The sequence below is a fragment of the Hirundo rustica genome, chromosome 20, assembly GCF_015227805.2.
Source record: "Hirundo rustica isolate bHirRus1 chromosome 20, bHirRus1.pri.v3, whole genome shotgun sequence".
Classification (NCBI taxonomy): Eukaryota; Metazoa; Chordata; class Aves; order Passeriformes; family Hirundinidae; genus Hirundo; species Hirundo rustica.
In genome coordinates, this window is record NC_053469.1 from 4,809,889 (window position 1) to 4,825,783 (window position 15,895).

Genomic DNA, 15,895 nt, shown 5'->3' on the forward strand with positions numbered 1-15,895 from the left:
CAGCCATCGGGTCGCTTTTTTTATTATTTATTTTTTTTCCTTTCCCCAGGAAAACCCTTCAACCTTCAAGTTATCCCGGGACCAAAAAAAAAAAAAAATAAAAAGCTCTTGAACCCCCTGCGGCTCCGGTGCGGGCTGCGCTGAACCCCGCTCCCGGCTGCGGGCGCTCGAAGGTGCCGGGGGGGGAAGAGAATGACAGAAAAAGGGTGGGGGGAAAAAAAAAATCTTCCATTTTCTGCGTGGTTTTAAATATCCCCAGCTGTTTCCCAAAGCTTCTTCCCGGTCCTAGGAAGGTGCTTTGCTGTGAGTTCCCCCCCGCACACACCCCCCCCTCTCATTTCTCTTTTTTAATATCGCAGCTATCCCTCCTTTTTAACATTTAAGAGGAAACAAGTTTAATATTCATGGCTGTTAATAGAGAAGGGCCATTATCGCCGCCCCATTGTTCTGAGCCCCGCACAATGCTGCTTGTATTTTCATGTGTATATTCCCAAAGTTCCTTCTGAGCGTTTAGTGAGCACTTTAATATTCATGGGTGTTAATAGAGAAGCCCTCAGTATATTGGCATATTGTTGGGAGGTGTACATATTGGTCTGACTCTGAATAGCCACAGTCCTCTTTTCTTTTGCTCTGTTTTGCAGGGTTGATGGGCCAGGAGTAAATGGGCATTTTTCCCCCCCGTCTCCCCCTTACAGAGAGAACATCTTTATTCCAGTCCCAGACTTTCTGGTTTCCCATTCAGGACCCTCAGAAATAATGTCAGGCAGAAGAAAAGTGGAGCAAATCAATCTTTCATGGTCTTTTTGAGACCAATTTGACATCCATGGACTCTTCTTTTCTTTCACAGCCTACAAGGGGATGGTCAGGATCTGGACAAGGTTGGGGTCTGATGAGGGGAGACATGGGATCATAATGCAGCAAAGAGAGAAAAGAAAAGCAAAACAAGAAAAGATTGCAGGGATGGGGTGATGGAGGAAAAATGAGGGTGAATGACAGTGCAAGAAAGGAGATTAGAGCCCAGCAGCTGCTTTTTGGGGGGCGGGGGGAGCTCTCTCCCCTCTTCCAGCCCTTCACATGAATAGGATTTGAACAGAGCGGAGATTGATTTATAGTTATTGCAGTTGAACATTTATTGCTCTTAAAGAGTGGCGGGAGAAAAGAGAGAAAAGGGGTTTGAAAAGCTCCTTTCTGTATTAAAGAGGTATCAAATGAAGACTGCTGAGATAATATACAGTGGCCAATGGGAATTTGATTTGCTTTAAAATTTAACTCTTGTGGGGCCGCCGGGGATGGAGCCGCGATGCGGGGATGGAGCCGCCGCTGCCCCGGGCCGGTGCAGCCGCGATTCTTTCCTCAAACCTCGCATTCGCCGCCCGGCTTCATGGCAAAGATCTGCGGCGGCTCCTGTGCGGCGGGGAAGGGCTGCAGTGCGGAAGGAGGATTAGTGCTTCCTTAGTACAATTTTGTATTTTATTTTCTTTTATTTTATTTTATTTTCCGTAGAGAGTGAATGCAGGAGGGACGCAGAGCTACGGAAATAACCGGCTCAGGGAAGAGCCCTTTTCGAAGCTGAGTTTTTCTTGCCCTAAAACCGGAGGTTTCTCTTCTCCGGCAGCAGAAACGCGATCGCAGCCGAGTCCCCTCGGGCGCAGAAAGGAGCCCATTGTTCAATGGGGAGAAATACATTTTTAGCGGTGATTGAAAGCTCCCCTCTCGTTTGAACTTTAGAAGAAAGTCCCTGGCAGGGAAGAGCATCCCCCTCCCTCTACCCCAACATCTGTTTGGAGCAATCCAGGCTCTAGGGCAGAGCCGGGCTCTGCCCCCTCCCAAAGTCATTAAAAAGATATTAGTTGAGCTGAGAAAAGTCCAGCGCAGCCCCCGATGCGGGCTGGGGTGGCGGGGGGGTGTTGTATGTGTCATTAAAAGCGAATTTGGATTTACCAGCGCTAATACGTGGTGAGGGGACCACGGCGTCTGAGTTCAAAAGCCCCCTGGCCCCGGCCGCCCCGCCGCGCCCTGCCCGCTGCCCGCTGCCCCGGTGCCCGGTGCCGGCGCAGGGCGGTCCGCCCGACCCCATCACCTGCTCCGTGCGCCCCCCGAGCGCCGGGAAAGGGGGACGGCGGAGAGCCGGGCTGGGAGCCGAGGCGTTCGGCTGCTCCGGCCGCAACTTCTGCGCCTCCACGGGCTGCAAATGCCCCGGGAGCCGCAGGGAAAGGGGGGCAGGAGGGATCATCGCACCCCTGCGGGAGCCGGGGGAGCCGGGGCAGGAGGGATCATCGCACCCCTGCGGCTGCCGCAGGAGCCAGGCGCCTCCGAAGTTGCTAAATGTGCCATTTATTAAAGCATTCAGGGGGCTTTTCTTTGGCGTTTGCTTGCAAACTCACAAAGGCCGAGCTGCTGTTTGGGGGTCTTTTCTGATGGAAAAAGGGCTCGGAGACCCCCGGCACAAAAGAAATCCTGGCAGTGTTTTCAATGGCCAGGACTCAATGAGGGGGACCCTGCGCGGAGCGGGCGGGGGCGAGGGGCCGCCCGGTGCTGCCTGAAAGGCAGGCCTGAATGTAATGGGGAGATCTGCGTTTATTTGTTGGGATCACATTTAATTAGCTTAGTACAACCCTTGAAAGACAAAGGGACCTCAATCTGGATCCAATCTGAAGCTCGTTTGGAGAGCGAGGGCTCCTGGAAAAGTCAAAAGAGAGAAAGGAGAAAGAAAAGGGAGGCTGGGAGAGAAAGGGGCTGGGGGCCCAGCCAGGTGACTGGCACGCGTGAAACAAGGGAGCCTTTTGGGCACAAGGCAGGGCTCAAAAGGGAGGGAGGAAAATAGCCTCTTCCTCAGGTTTTACCTACTTAAACCCCCTGAAGGGGCTGGAGCTGAAAAGCCTCAATGGGGGCTAAGGAGGCTGCAAAGCAAACAGCAGCACTGGAGAGGGGCTCCGGCCCTGCCGCCGCAGCAGTTGGTGACACTCGGTTATGGGAATGTGCCCAAATGTTTCCTGCGCCCGGGAACGCTCCCACCAGCGGAGCAGGGAGTGCAGGAGGACAAGGCGATGCCCGGGGTGAGCCTGGGCTGAGGAGGGCCGGTGCATCCTTTGCATGTTCCTCTATAGGGTGGGGCTTCCCACCTGTGCCTTCACCCACCCCACGCAGCACCCCCGCATCATCACCTGGGCAGCTTCAGCACGGGCCGGAGGGGCCGTGGCCGGGCTGGGACACCCAGGACGGGTCCCCATGGGTGCCCCTCTTGCTTCAGAGCAGCCCCCGGCACCCCCCATCGCAGTGCCAACACAGGTGCGTGGTGAGGGGGGCAAGGAGAGAGTGACCGCCCCCGAGGTGCCACATCCATGGATGGAGCCGCTTGTTTCTCTCCAAACCGCGCACTGCTAACCTGTCCCCGCTGCCCTCCCAGGGGCTGGGAGCAGCGGGGAGGGTTCGGGAGCTCCCGAGCGGTGCCCAGCGGCTCCGGGCAGGGAGGGTTCGGAGCGGTGAAAGCCGCGACCCTCCCGGCAAAGGCTCCGGCACAGGGCACGGCAGCCCCTGGGAGCCGCGGGCTGATCGCGCTGCTCGGGGAAGGAGCTTTAGGGCATTATTTGCCTCCATTTCACTCCGCGGGAGGCCGCGGAGCCGAGCAGAGATGCTGAGTGCTCTCCCCTCCGCTCTCGCTCCCTTCCTTGCCTTTCTTTTCCCCCTTCTTTTCTTTTAAGTATTATTTCCAGGACTGTTTCGGAGAGGGTGTCACGGCACGCAAGAGGAAGAAAATCATCTTCCCGGCTGCGTCCGAGCTCCGGCGGCCTCGAAAGGGAACGCGGCTGTGGCGAATCGCGGCGGCGACTCCTCGGCCACCACCGCGGCTCGGCACCCGGGGCGAGAGAGGGGATGCGGACCGCAAGGACAGGAAAATCTCTGCGCCTTTTCCTCGCTCCTGGCAGCGATCTGGGGATGGGGCAGTCACATCCCGCCGATGTCTGTCCCACATCCCTGCTGCAGCGTCAGCTCCAATCCAGCTGTGGCCCGGCGCGGTGACCGCGCTGCGGCAGCGGCCGGGACAGGTGTCCAAGGGGAGGGTGTGGGGCAGTGCCAGGGCCCCGCTGCTCCCCCTGCCCCTCTCTGCTGCCCGCAGCTGCCAAACGCGCGGCCCGGCTGCGCCAGGGGAACTGGGGAAGTGGCTGTGGGAGATGGCAGCTGGGGCTGGGCAGGACCGGCATCTCAGCGCCCGGACACAGCTCCCCTGGTCCGCGGCCCGGCAGCGTCCCCGCGGGGCCGGACGAGCCCTGGAGCGGGCGAGGAGGAGGAGGAGGAGGATGGGTGACAGGGATGGGGCTGCCCGGCAGCCTGGTGACCCCGGCGTGGGGCTGAGGAGTCCTCCGGCAGCTCCTGCCCTTCACCAGCCCTATTTCCCCCAAAACAAACAGAGCAGCAGCTCCATCCTCTCCGTGTAACGACTCCAAGGCAGCGATGTTTAATTTTCCCCGGCGAATGGTCCGGACAAGGAGGCAGCGCTGAGTGACGGCTCCCACAAAGGGCAGGGACCGTCTAATCCCCGGGACCGCGGCACCTGCACCCCGGCCCGGCCGGGATTAAAGGGGAGCAAGCCGGGCTCTGCAGAGATCAGAGGCTTCATTAGAGCGGCCTTGAAATAGGATTTCCTCAAGTGATAAGGGGCAGGGTGGGAAAATAATCTGGGGGCTGCTGGTACCTGCTCCCACATCACCCCCAGAGGTGCTCTTTTGGGTCACCTGCCTTGAAGGTGGTGTCCCTGACCTGGAGGGAGGTGGCAGGGCAGATCTGGGCATCCACTGTCCCAAATTCTACATCCCAGGCATGGCTGGCTGCCCTCTGCCATCTTCCTCCATGCCCAGCACCCACTCAGGAGCTGCCCAGACACGGATGGGGCTCACTGCCCTCCCACTGCCCTCGGCTCCGGGGCCACTGTCTCCTCCTGCCCCAGGAGCTGTGGCTCTTTCAACTCATCTTCACACCACGTAACACCAATTTCTGCTGATTTCCACCATTAAAATTCTGGAAAGTTTCTTTTGTGTCTTTTCCAGCCTTATGAGAGCAGAGAAACACCGCCTGCCATGGGCACCCTGCACTGCTGCTACAGCAAATCCAATGGGAAAAAACCCCTCCAAACCAGCCAAAGGAAGGATAAACAACTCCCAGCATGGAAAAAACACCCACGTGCTGCTTGACAGGATACACTGACACTGCAAGATCCCAATTCCTCACCCTGTGCCAATCCTGTAAGCACCAAGAGCCCTGAAAATCCCCCTGAGAGTGGGAGGAACCAGGTGGGTTTAGGGGAGAAGCAGCAGTGCAGGTGGGACCTTGTGAGCATCCACATCCCGTTGGAAATCTCCGTGTTAAACACCAGGAGCTCTCGCTCTGACCACGCCGCCCATTACTGTAAATACAGTGTTCCTTTAATGCAATTAAATATTTAATACTTGGAGGAAAAAAAAAAAAAAAGGTCCCACATCTTCTTGTCTATTTCAACAGTCATTTCAGTCTAACTTGCAATGGCCATAATGTAGTTTGTTCTCAAATCATGCAAAATTAAAGAAAGTATTTTAGATTTTCTCAAAGCCTCCCACTCCTAAAAGAGCTGTTCCTGTTCAGGCTCACCGAGCACAGAGCATGGAGAGCATCAGGGTCATCCTGGACTCAGTGGGATGCTTTAGTGACGGGGTTTTTAGGGCTGCTGCTCGGAAAGGGTTTGCACGAGGACCACAGTTAATGTCTGCTCAGGATTCAGGCTCTGCCTGCAGAGTGGGGTGGGGGCTGCCAGCTTGGGGGGTCCTGTGGGACACGTCCAGACACCCTCACACACCCAGCAAAGCGGTGCTGCTGGTGGAAGTGGGATGGATTCGATCTGGGGGAGCAGAGACCTCGTGTGCCTGAGCCAAGGACTCCGGAAAGTGACTTGAGGGAAGGAGAATTTTTGTCAAAGGTAGGGAAGAACAGGGGCTGGGCAGCTCCTGCCAGGGCCTTGACTCCAGTCCCTCTCTTCCCAAATGCCACACTCTGGAGGCCCAGCCTTCCCCAAAGTGAGACCTTCTCAAGGGATCACCTCACTGCCCCTCAGGACACTGTCCTGGCATGACCCAGCTCCCTGTGAGGAGGAAAAGGCTGCACCATCCCCATCACCATTCATGGACCCCAAAGTCCCAAATGTGTCCCAGCTGCCAGCTCCTGCACAGCCCTCAGGGACTGCTCCTGCTCCATGCAGCACCCAGTTCCTGCCAAAGGGACAGACAAACCCCTCTGCCTCAAAACCCAGCTCAGCCAGGGTTAACCCACATTAGCAGGGGTTAAATTTGCCCTGAGCTGAGCAGATTTGGTTCCACTCCTGGACACCAAGACTTGGCTTTGAAGGCACCACAGCAGCTGCTGGGCTGCACCACACACCTGAGCCACGGGACAGGAGCTGCCTGCAGACCCCAGAGTGAAAGGTGAGGATCTGGCCAGCCTTGGGGTGAGACTGACCATCAGGCCAGCCCCAGAACCCCCTGGATGGACAGAGCCCAGCAAAGCAGCAGGGCTGGAGGAGGACTTGGAGGAACCCAGAGGCCACCAGCTCCCCATGAAGTGCTGAGGCGTCTCTGCCTCAAACCCTGCCCTTCTCCAGCCCATCGTGGACTCACAACAGTTCAACGTCCGCGGCCTCTCCGCCCAGAGCAGGCAGCAATAATGGAAAACGAATCGGCGAACTTGGGAACGTTTCAAGCACTTCATCCTTCCAGGACACCAGACTGCTGATGAAACCCCAGCTTTGCAGGCACCATCTTAATGACAGGCCAAATTTCAAAGGCTTGCAAACTATTTCTTGTGCTGCTGCCCCACCCCCTCAATAAAAGGTTGCATCAGAAAGAGATATTTCCATAATTTATAGTACGGGCATTTCACTGGGGAGACTCACTCATCTGTACTTACAGATACATTTAAGAAAATGCATCCTCCCACAATCCTGCGCCATTTACGACTATTGGCACAATCTGTAATCCTCAGTCTTCAATTAAGGGACACCTTAGGGTTCATTATCACACAATTGCTCCCTGTGAACCATGCCAAATGCTGTTTTGGCACAGAGCTTGGAAGATGAATTAGAAGGAAGTCTTCTCGGTAATGCCCGCTCCCAATTCCCATCAGCAGCCTTTATGCCCTCCTCTAGCCATTTTTTCCCCCCTCTCCCCTCTTTCCAAGTGGCTTTTACTATCCCATCTTTCACTGTCTCTCTTGATTCTCTGGAGGTATATTTAGAGACGCTACAATCTCCTTTTCTTCCGGCTCTCAATGTGCCTCCCGCTCCCGGCTTTGCAGATGGGATCTTCTTTCCTCCCTTCCCCCGTCGCAAACCCCGGCGGCTGCCTGGGAGCAGGGGATGGAGCTGCCTTGGGCTGGAGGAGCTCCGAACTCACATTTTACCAGAAAGGGAGCCCTGAAGGCGCTGCAGGTATCGCCAAACTCGGCCTGGGCACAACTAAAGGTTGATGCCCTTAACACATCCCTCCCATCCCAGTCAGAGCCGCTCCCGCAATCCCCCTGCAGGAGACGGATCCTGCACGGATTCAGCCACAAAGCTGGGGAAGAGCAACAAGTTCAGAGTATTAAAACCGGGGGCTGCCACTTCCTCAGCAGTAAAACCTTCCCAGGGCTGCAGAGGAAACCTCCTGGTGTGAACACCGACCCTTCCTGGGATCCTCCTGGCCCAAACAGCCACAAGCGCAGAGATTTCCAGGGGAATTTCCAGGGGAATCCTGCGTGTCACAGCACCAGGAGGTGACAGAGCTGCTCCAGAAGTGACCACCCCAAAGCCCCCGGGATGCGGCGCCAGGAGCTGCGGAGAGGGAACAACCGAGTCCAAGAGACGGGAAATACTTTGCCCACAAGACACCTTGTGGAAATTTTATTATATAGAGTGTAAAATGCAACTGTCAGTCAAATAAAAAGAACACTTTTTTTTTTTTTTAAACACCATGCTCAACATTATCCAATCGCGGTTCTTTATAGTTAGACATTTCAAGCATAAGGAAAAATAAGGAAAGAACCCAAGAACAGTAAATTCAGTACATTTAAAAACGGAATGTCCCGCAGGGCAATTAAAAATGCAAGAAAAAATAGCTTCAATTCCGTTTTTCCTTTAAAAATACACTGTTATCTGTACAAGAAACACTACAGTAAACATCAGAAATCATATTATCCCTTTTATTAAATCAAAATTATTTAGCGCATACTGTGGTTAATACTAGATTCATTTATTTCTCTAGGTAATTTGACAAATATTAGATAAGAAAATATTTAAAGGAAACGAAAAAGCAGAAAACACCTTGGAATTAAAAAATAGTTACTACCTTTTATACGGTTTTATGTTCCACAGTGTTTGTTAAAGGTACTAATAGCAGATTCATTTTAATATTAAAAATAACAGTATTTATATTTCTGAGAGCATAGAAGAAGTTTTTTTTAATTTTCTTTTTTTTTGTCTTTTTTTTTTTTAACAAGCTTGGAGGTCTTAGATACATAAATGCAACTAGCAATGGAAACATGAAAACATGTATTGCTAAAAAAATTAACACGTTTTTATATTACCCCTTTAGACTCTAGAAATTATACAAACCCTACAAAATGCCCCCCCGAACTTGCAAACAGTAACTGTTTCAAATACAGAAATCATATCATTAATTACAATACATACCATAGTTCAGTTTTTTAAAAATGCAATAAAATCAAAGACAGCCAAGATACAAGAAATTAGAAGTAAAACATTTAATGAATTTACATATTTAAGAATATTTAAATACTGTTTAACTTTTTTTTTTTCTTTTTAAGATTTGTTACATACCACCTAAGACTTCCAAGCCACTCTCTGTTCCAACAGAAAAGATCGAAAATTAAAAGGAAAAAAAAAAAAAACAAAACTCACACAAAAAAACCCACATGTTGAAATGTCACAGCTCTGGGGTGCGTTTTGGTGCCTGCAAATTCTCTGGCTTCTCTCCAAAAAGAATCCCGGAGGTTGTTGTTTTTGTTTTTTTTTTAATATAAATTTGGAAACAAAATTACCAGCATGTCCATACGTTTAGTACATTACTAATTGTTCCTGATTCTTAGAAAAGTTCAGTATAGATTATCCTACAGCTAGTGTTTCACAAACAGAAAAGTCTTCATCAAAATGTTGCAAATCTAGAAACCTCTGTTACAAAAAGGTTTTCTTCCACAACGATTCCAAGGAAAAAAAATTGCCACGAGGACCTTGTTCTACTGCTCCTGGAAAGAAAAGAGGGGGGGGGAAAAAGGAAAAGTTATGAGCGGCAGCAAATTATCAAAGCTGCCGAGCTCTCCTCCCCCGACACAGGTCTGTCCCTGCCGCAGCTGAGCGGGAACAGAGCTCAAAGGATGCTCGGAGCTGTCCCAGAGCTCTCCTGCCCCTCTCCAAACAAGATCTCTCTCTCTCTGGCAGGGCAGACTCGGCGAGGAACGAAGAGAAGCTCTTTTATCACCGCGTCCAGGTCACACTTGGCCAGCGCCCGCGGCGAGCGCCGGCACCCGGCTCCACCTCGCCGGTGTGAGCGGGGAGAGCGGGGCAGAGCAGCTGCTGGGGGCCGGCACCCACAGCGGCCCCTGCTCCCGTGGAGCTGTGGGGAAGTGTCAGAATGCAGCAAGGTGTCCCCTGTGCTTTCTGCACAAAGTTTTTGCCGTTCTGTTTGCTCCCTGAAGCCGGGAAAGCACCGAGCGAGATCAGGAGAAATCTCCCACAACTCTCCGGTGGGCTGAGTGACAGCTGAGGGGAGATTTTACTCTAAAGCAGGTTAATACAAATTGTTTTGCAAGAGTTTTGGTCTCTTTCAGGACAGGGAGATGGTGAGCACACAGCTCCTGTACCAGCACACAAAAAAGCAGCACCTGCACTCAGTTCTGGGATGTGTCAGTGCTGTGCTGCCTCACCAGCCTGGCTTCATCATCCTTTTACTTTAATTTCCCAAAGTCAAACAACTGCCTGGGGACTATAAAGAAAGGCTCCCAGGAGAAACAAATAACCTCCCAGTCCTCTCCCAAAAAGCCCCTCAGCCACCCTGTACAGCAAAATAAGACTGATGTTGAGGAAACGCTTCTGTGCTCACTTCCTCAGCCACAAAATATCTCTGCTTCACCACATGAACCTGAAGGAGAGTCCCTACCCTAGGGCAAGGCCAATATACCCAATTGCCCAATTGAGGGGGAGCACAGAGGTTTGGGGGAGGTGAATACAGACCTGGCTGTGGGCCTGAGCCTGCCCTAGTGTCTGTCCATAGTAGGCAGCCTGCTGTCGGTAATACTCTGCCCAAGCCATCGTGTAGTCCGGCTGGGAACTTGCCTGAGAAGCAGCACTGGCAGCATGACCTGGGGGGAAAGAAGAAAAAAGGGAGAGATGAGCAATTCCAGAAGTGCAAGCCCAGGCTTAGGATCTCCTTTTATCAAGCTTTAAGAAGAGCCAGCCCCCTTCCAGCTGCTGCAGACGCCGGACAGAGCGACACCGGCTCTGCTGCGCGGCACGGCAGGACGGGCTCCAAGCTGGACTGTGAGGGACAAGCCAAGAGCAGGCAGAAAGCACCCAGAGCGTTCCTGCAGCTGCAGGGCCAGGCTGACAGCCTGCACACCCCTCATCCTCAAAGGCGCAAAGCTGCGGCAGCTCCGTGTCAAAGCGAGTCCAGAGGTCGGGATCATGCACTCCGTAACACGGCGCAGAGAGCCAGGCCTGTGATTTCCATGAGCTCTCCTACCCTCTCACAACCCAGCTCCAGCTTTCTGGATTTTGCCAGCATCGGTTCCTGCGTGCTCTGTGTTTCTCCAGGCAGGCTGGCTGCAAGCGTGGGCACGAGGGGACCGGGGCTCAGCGGGAGCAGCTCTCCCGAGACAGCACAACGAGAGCTTTCCGTGGCAGCACTACATGCACCATCACCAACGGGGCAGCACCAAAGGGCATCTGGAAAGGACTGGAAGCTAAAAACGGCAGGGATGGAGACGCAAGTCATCGGATTAGAGTTAACTCCTTGTAACAAGAGCTGGTTCATCTCCAGTCAGCCTGTTTCACTCACTCTGTTTTTTGAAATACTCCTCCCATGCTTTGCTGTAATCGGGATGGCTGTTCTGCTGCTGGCTCTGTTGGCCTGTGCAAAGATGACAACAAGGGGCACGTCAGTATGGAACAGGTGACAGTTTCCAGCCAGTGACATCCACCTCTCCACTAGACAGGCCCAGACTTGGCACTTCAGCTTCCACTTTTCTACAGCGTTGGGCATCTTCAGTTCAGGGTAAGCCGAGGAAAAGCTTGAGTTCCTGATCTCACCTCATCTGCTCGAGGGCATGAAGCCAAATGTCACCCTGCTGGGACCTGCCCAGGCCAAAGCACGTGGCTGGGAGCAGCCCAGTCTGCAGTCTGGGTTCCCAGTCTGCTGGCACTCAGTGCAGGAGAGCTGAGACACCTGACGCAGCTGAGGCCTGTCACCTCCACAGAGCTGCCAAGGGAAAATGGCCGTGTTTTGAGTCACCTCACTCGTTTCTCAGGGGCTGCATCCTTCACCCCCGCTCTCCTCAGGGGAGCAGAGCTGAGGAACCCCTGTGGGCAATACCCCTCCATACCCTGCACACACACGAGCCTCCAGCACACGACCTGGGGCAGCCACTCAGCTCCCAGCTCCTCAAAGTGCCAGGAGCCCTGCACAGGGCACAGGCAGCTCCACTGCCCACGGGGCACAGCCCAGGCACCACTGCAGAGGCAGCCACGACACCCCTCAACAGCCACAGCTGGCTCATGGTGACATCTGCAGGCTCCTACACTGCTCCAAGGGAAGCGGTGCCAGCGTCTCCTCGCAGATCCCACAGCCTGGGCTCCAGCCAGCACAGACTCCCTGTCTTTGAAGCACTAAGACACCTTCAAGCCAGCACGTCCAAGTGTCACAGCAGGGACAGAGGAAGGATACCTGCCCTTCCCTGCATCCCAGCGGGAGCACAGAGGCCTCAGTGAGACACGGGACAAACGAGCAGCAAGCAGCGGCTGGGAGCTGCAGAGAGGCACAGCGGGAGTGGGGAGCAGGAGCCACTGTGCACCAGGAGAGCAGGCAAGGGCAGAGGACACGCGTGGAGCACAGCTCTTCCCATCCCTGCCCAGCTCCACGCGCAGCCCGGCCCCGACGCCGGCCCGAGGGGGGCTTTGAAGTGGGGGGAAGGGGGAAAATAATACACTGCAAGTGTGGAGTGGGTGGAGGGAACAGGGCTGCAGCGTCCTGTCCAGGGGCATAAAAGCGGGTTAAAAGACTTGACCAACGCTGCAAGTCAGGACCTTTTCTGGCAGAGGTCAAGGCTGCCTCAACTGTCCACCTGCTAATGCCAACAAAGGACCTCCTTCAATGCCTTTTCTTCTCGGAGAATTACAGTCCACAGCAGGCTGAAAGGACACGCAGCTAAATGCATTTCACAGCAAAATGTTTCCCCAGCCAGTTAATTTATTTAAGATGGGGGAAGTAATTAAAATCTAAATACATGTGTAGGGGGTGGGGGTCTGCCCCTCCTCCCACAAGGAGGGCACTTGAGGCTGTCCCCAGGACGCTGGCGCGGTGACAGCGCTGACAGAGCTGTGACACGCAGCCTGCAGCGCTCGGCTGTTTTCAAATTAAAAAGTGCAAAAGCAGGTATTTACCTATTTCTTACAACACTCCTCCTGTGCCTTGGTGAGCTCCACCTGGGCACCACTGCAGCAGGGGAGGGTGGTGGAGGTTCTTAAAGCATTACGTGTGTTCCCTCTTTCCTCTCCTCTCCCAGCCTGCCTTCAGTGTGCCTGGCCACAAACAGGAACAGGGAGCATCCTGAGCACACATGGAACTAGGCAGCCAACAGCTTCCATCAGGTTCAATAGCAGAAATAAAACATCTGCCTTCAAAGGAGAGCAGTGTGGGACTGAACCCCCATGGGGAATGACAATGGCAAGGCAGGAAACTCCAGGGGTTTTGGGAATCACCTGGAACCTGACAGTGTAGAACTGTCATCACTGGGGTATGAGCTGCATTATTGGTCATCAAGGGGCTGTGCTTCCTACACCAGGCCCCAAAGCCAGGAGGGGTGAGCCTGAGACACGATTATCTGCTGCAAGAAGGGAGATTCTTCTTTCCCCAGGGGCTGGTGGGCAGCATGAGCGGATGTTTCAGGAAGCTGAGAAAGAAGTTAAGTTACCAAGGTGAGTTTCTAAATGTATCTTGCAAGGCACAGAGCAATGCAGTTTTGTAAGCATTTATTCCAAGGCTCTATGGAAGAAAAAAGTTAATTTTTTTTTGTGGAGCTTTCCCTGCTGCACTGATTGCTCTGCTTCCCAAAGCTCAGGTAAGTTCAGAGCCCTTGGGGGTGCAAAGCAAAGGAATAACAATTTTTCCCATAAAACAAGTTAATGAGAAAATACTCCTCTTCAGTACCACACTATTTCACTCCTGTACAGAAGAAAAGTCCATTGGAAGCCCACCGCTGCATTTTAATGTGCTGAAACCAAAACAACTGCTGACCTTCTCCAAGACCCTAGAGCTCAAAGGAAAAGCCATCATTTCTAGACTGTAATTGCTAAGAGGCAGGACTCATACAGAGTTTAACACACACTTGCCATGCAGGGTTGCCAGGTGCCACCACAGCACGCATTTCAGAAGTGCATCAAGTTAACAAAGCAGCACTGAAATTTCCAAATTTCACACATTCACAGTTTCACAAACACTCAGAGGTTGACCAGTGCTACAGGGAATCACAAGTGCAATTGCAGGTGTTGTCCCTCCGATGATTCCTCTACCTCAGGCACCTCAAAGGGTGGGAATTTATATCAAAGTTCATAATCTCCTTCATTGCTAAATCAGTCTTAGCATTGAAAAGCATCTGCCGTTAAAACACTTTAAAATTACCCCACGCACATCTTTTGATGCTCAGCTTTAGTTTAATAAGACCAGACCATTTAAAAACTTGTATTTCTTTAAAAATTATGACTGCAAGGGTCCTTTGGACATTGCCACCATCACGTGAGCTTTGAGATTACCAAGCAGACATGAATCTGCTCTGCTCAGGGCAAACCATTTCTCTAGCTGTTGGGAGACACAGGATGATGCAGCTACAGCATCACCACCAGCATCTACCACCTGAATTATTCTGAAAAGGTGACTCTCCATTCCAAACTTCTCAATATTGACTCAGCAAGCTTTCAGCAAAACACAACCAGTACAGGAACCCTGCCCTACCTTCCTCCCATTTCCAGCATCCCTCTCCCCTGTCATTCCATCAGTCTGGAATTTGAACAGTGAGAAAAGCTTATAAGGAACAATTAAATAAGAAAATAAGCAAGAAATTATGAAGTCAAGAACAAAGAGATGGGAGGGCTCAGCACCAACAGTTTGCCTGTCATGGGAAGTGTGGCTGGCAAGTGCTTGCCTGAAGAGTCCTGGGAGAGCCAGAGGCAGGAATGTTTTTATTAGAGCGGAACAGACAGCAAAGGCCAAGTTTCTACCCAAAGAGCAGAAAGAGGCAATAAGCAGTTAAGCACACAAAAAGCAAAAAAGTTTTCTGCGGCCTTCAGCTTGTTCTGAGCTCAACCAGCACCACGTGCCTCCACGCACCTCTTCTGCTCAGGAAATCACTGCTGTTCTCACGCACGTGGTCTCATGGTGAACCTGCCTTTTGCAGGCACAAAGCAGAGACTGCAAAGGGAACACCAACCCTTCTCCAGCCCAGGTCCTGGCACTTACTTGGGACTTGCTGTCCAGGCTGCTGCCACGTCTGGTAGGTACTGCCCCAGCCCTGCGTCATGAACGCCTGAGGACCACTGCAGAGGACAAAAAGCCATGCTCAAGTGGACAATAAAATACTTACCAGGTCACAGACATGAAACTGCCCAGAGAAGAGGTGTTGTCACTCATAGTCAGCAGCTCCTGAACAAACAGGTCAAAATGGGAGCAGAAGGAAAGCTGTGCAGGTGTGAACTGCTGTGTCCTGCCTTGGCGTCAGTCTGTTCATGAAGCCAAGGTGAAGATACATCACACTGAACAGCATTCCTTGTGCTCTATGCCATTCAGGCTTCTTCCTATGCTCTCACTGCACTAGAGATAGGAATTTTGGAGATGCCAACACCTACCTGGTGTACCATTTAATAGATGAAATCTTTCCTGTAGTCAAGTTTAAGGATTGAGCTCACTTGCTGTTGCTTCTGAATGCTCAATCTTTAAAAGGCTTCCCACCCCTTCAGGGCCCTCCACCCTTCTCCCAGCACTTTCTAGCTCCCAGCCATTCCCCCCAGCCCATGGGTGAGGAGATGCAGCAGCTTACTTTTGATGAGGTGTAGCAGGTGCTTGGCTGAATGGATTTTGACCAAATCCTCCAGGTCCACCCATGCTGGTACCCTGTCATAGAATCCACAAATATTTAATGCCAGCTCCAACTACAGGGTGGAGGCAGCAACTACAAGTAGTAAGAAAGGAGAGAAGACAGCCTGGGACATGTGGATCCTGAGGTTGGTGTCAAGCCTTCTCCTCTCAGCAATTCAGCATGAAGGCAGCTTTTCAGCTTTGCCGTGCTTCAGTTCAGTATTTTCCATACTTTTTTTCTACCAAAATCTCCCAATTCAGTAGCACTGCAGCCTGACTTTATTAAGCTTCAATCCCACAGCACTGCACTAAGTGTAAGATAAGTCATCCTGAACTTACTGAGCAAGGAGGTGAGTGTTTCGCTTTCAGGACGATGCTGGCAGGACTGTGTCATTCTCACACAGTGACACTATTGTCTTCCTTTCAAAAATCTCCTTTGACAGCCTTTTCATACCTTATTACTGCTGTTCTTCCCTCTCATATAGCTGTATACACTACCCAGGATTATGCCAGCAGTCAAATCCTTCTGGGATCAC

At 52.3% G+C, this 15,895-nt stretch overlaps 2 protein-coding genes across 8 annotated transcripts in view; one reads left to right on the top strand and one right to left on the bottom strand.

The window, feature by feature from the left end:
- Positions 1–2,968: 2,968 nt before the first annotated feature.
- Positions 2,969–5,402, top strand: LOC120761599 (uncharacterized). The gene is made up of 2 exons (XM_040082970.2): positions 2,969–3,288; positions 3,702–5,402. Exons 1-2 carry the CDS (start codon positions 3,094–3,096, stop codon positions 4,434–4,436), a joined length of 930 nt encoding a protein of 309 aa, XP_039938904.1. The 5' UTR covers positions 2,969–3,093; the 3' UTR covers positions 4,437–5,402.
- A 2,470-nt stretch (positions 5,403–7,872) lies between these two features.
- Positions 7,873–15,895, bottom strand: part of FUBP3 (far upstream element binding protein 3) — a 39,114-nt gene continuing 31,091 nt past the window's right edge. For 5 of the 7 annotated variants that reach the window (XM_058423064.1, XM_040082966.2, XM_040082965.2 and 2 more), the window contains 5 exons: positions 15,322–15,395; positions 14,745–14,821; positions 11,073–11,144; positions 10,250–10,377; positions 7,873–9,264 (listed from right to left, as the gene is read on the bottom strand). In XM_058423064.1, coding sequence (XP_058279047.1) covers positions 9,256–9,264; positions 10,250–10,377; positions 11,073–11,144; positions 14,745–14,821; positions 15,322–15,395 — 360 coding nt within the window. In that variant the 3' untranslated portion in view covers positions 7,873–9,255. The remainder of the gene's footprint in view (positions 9,265–10,249; positions 10,378–11,072; positions 11,145–14,744; positions 14,822–15,321; positions 15,396–15,895) is intronic. The other 2 variants (XM_040082967.2, XM_040082968.2) reach the window with 2 other exon arrangements.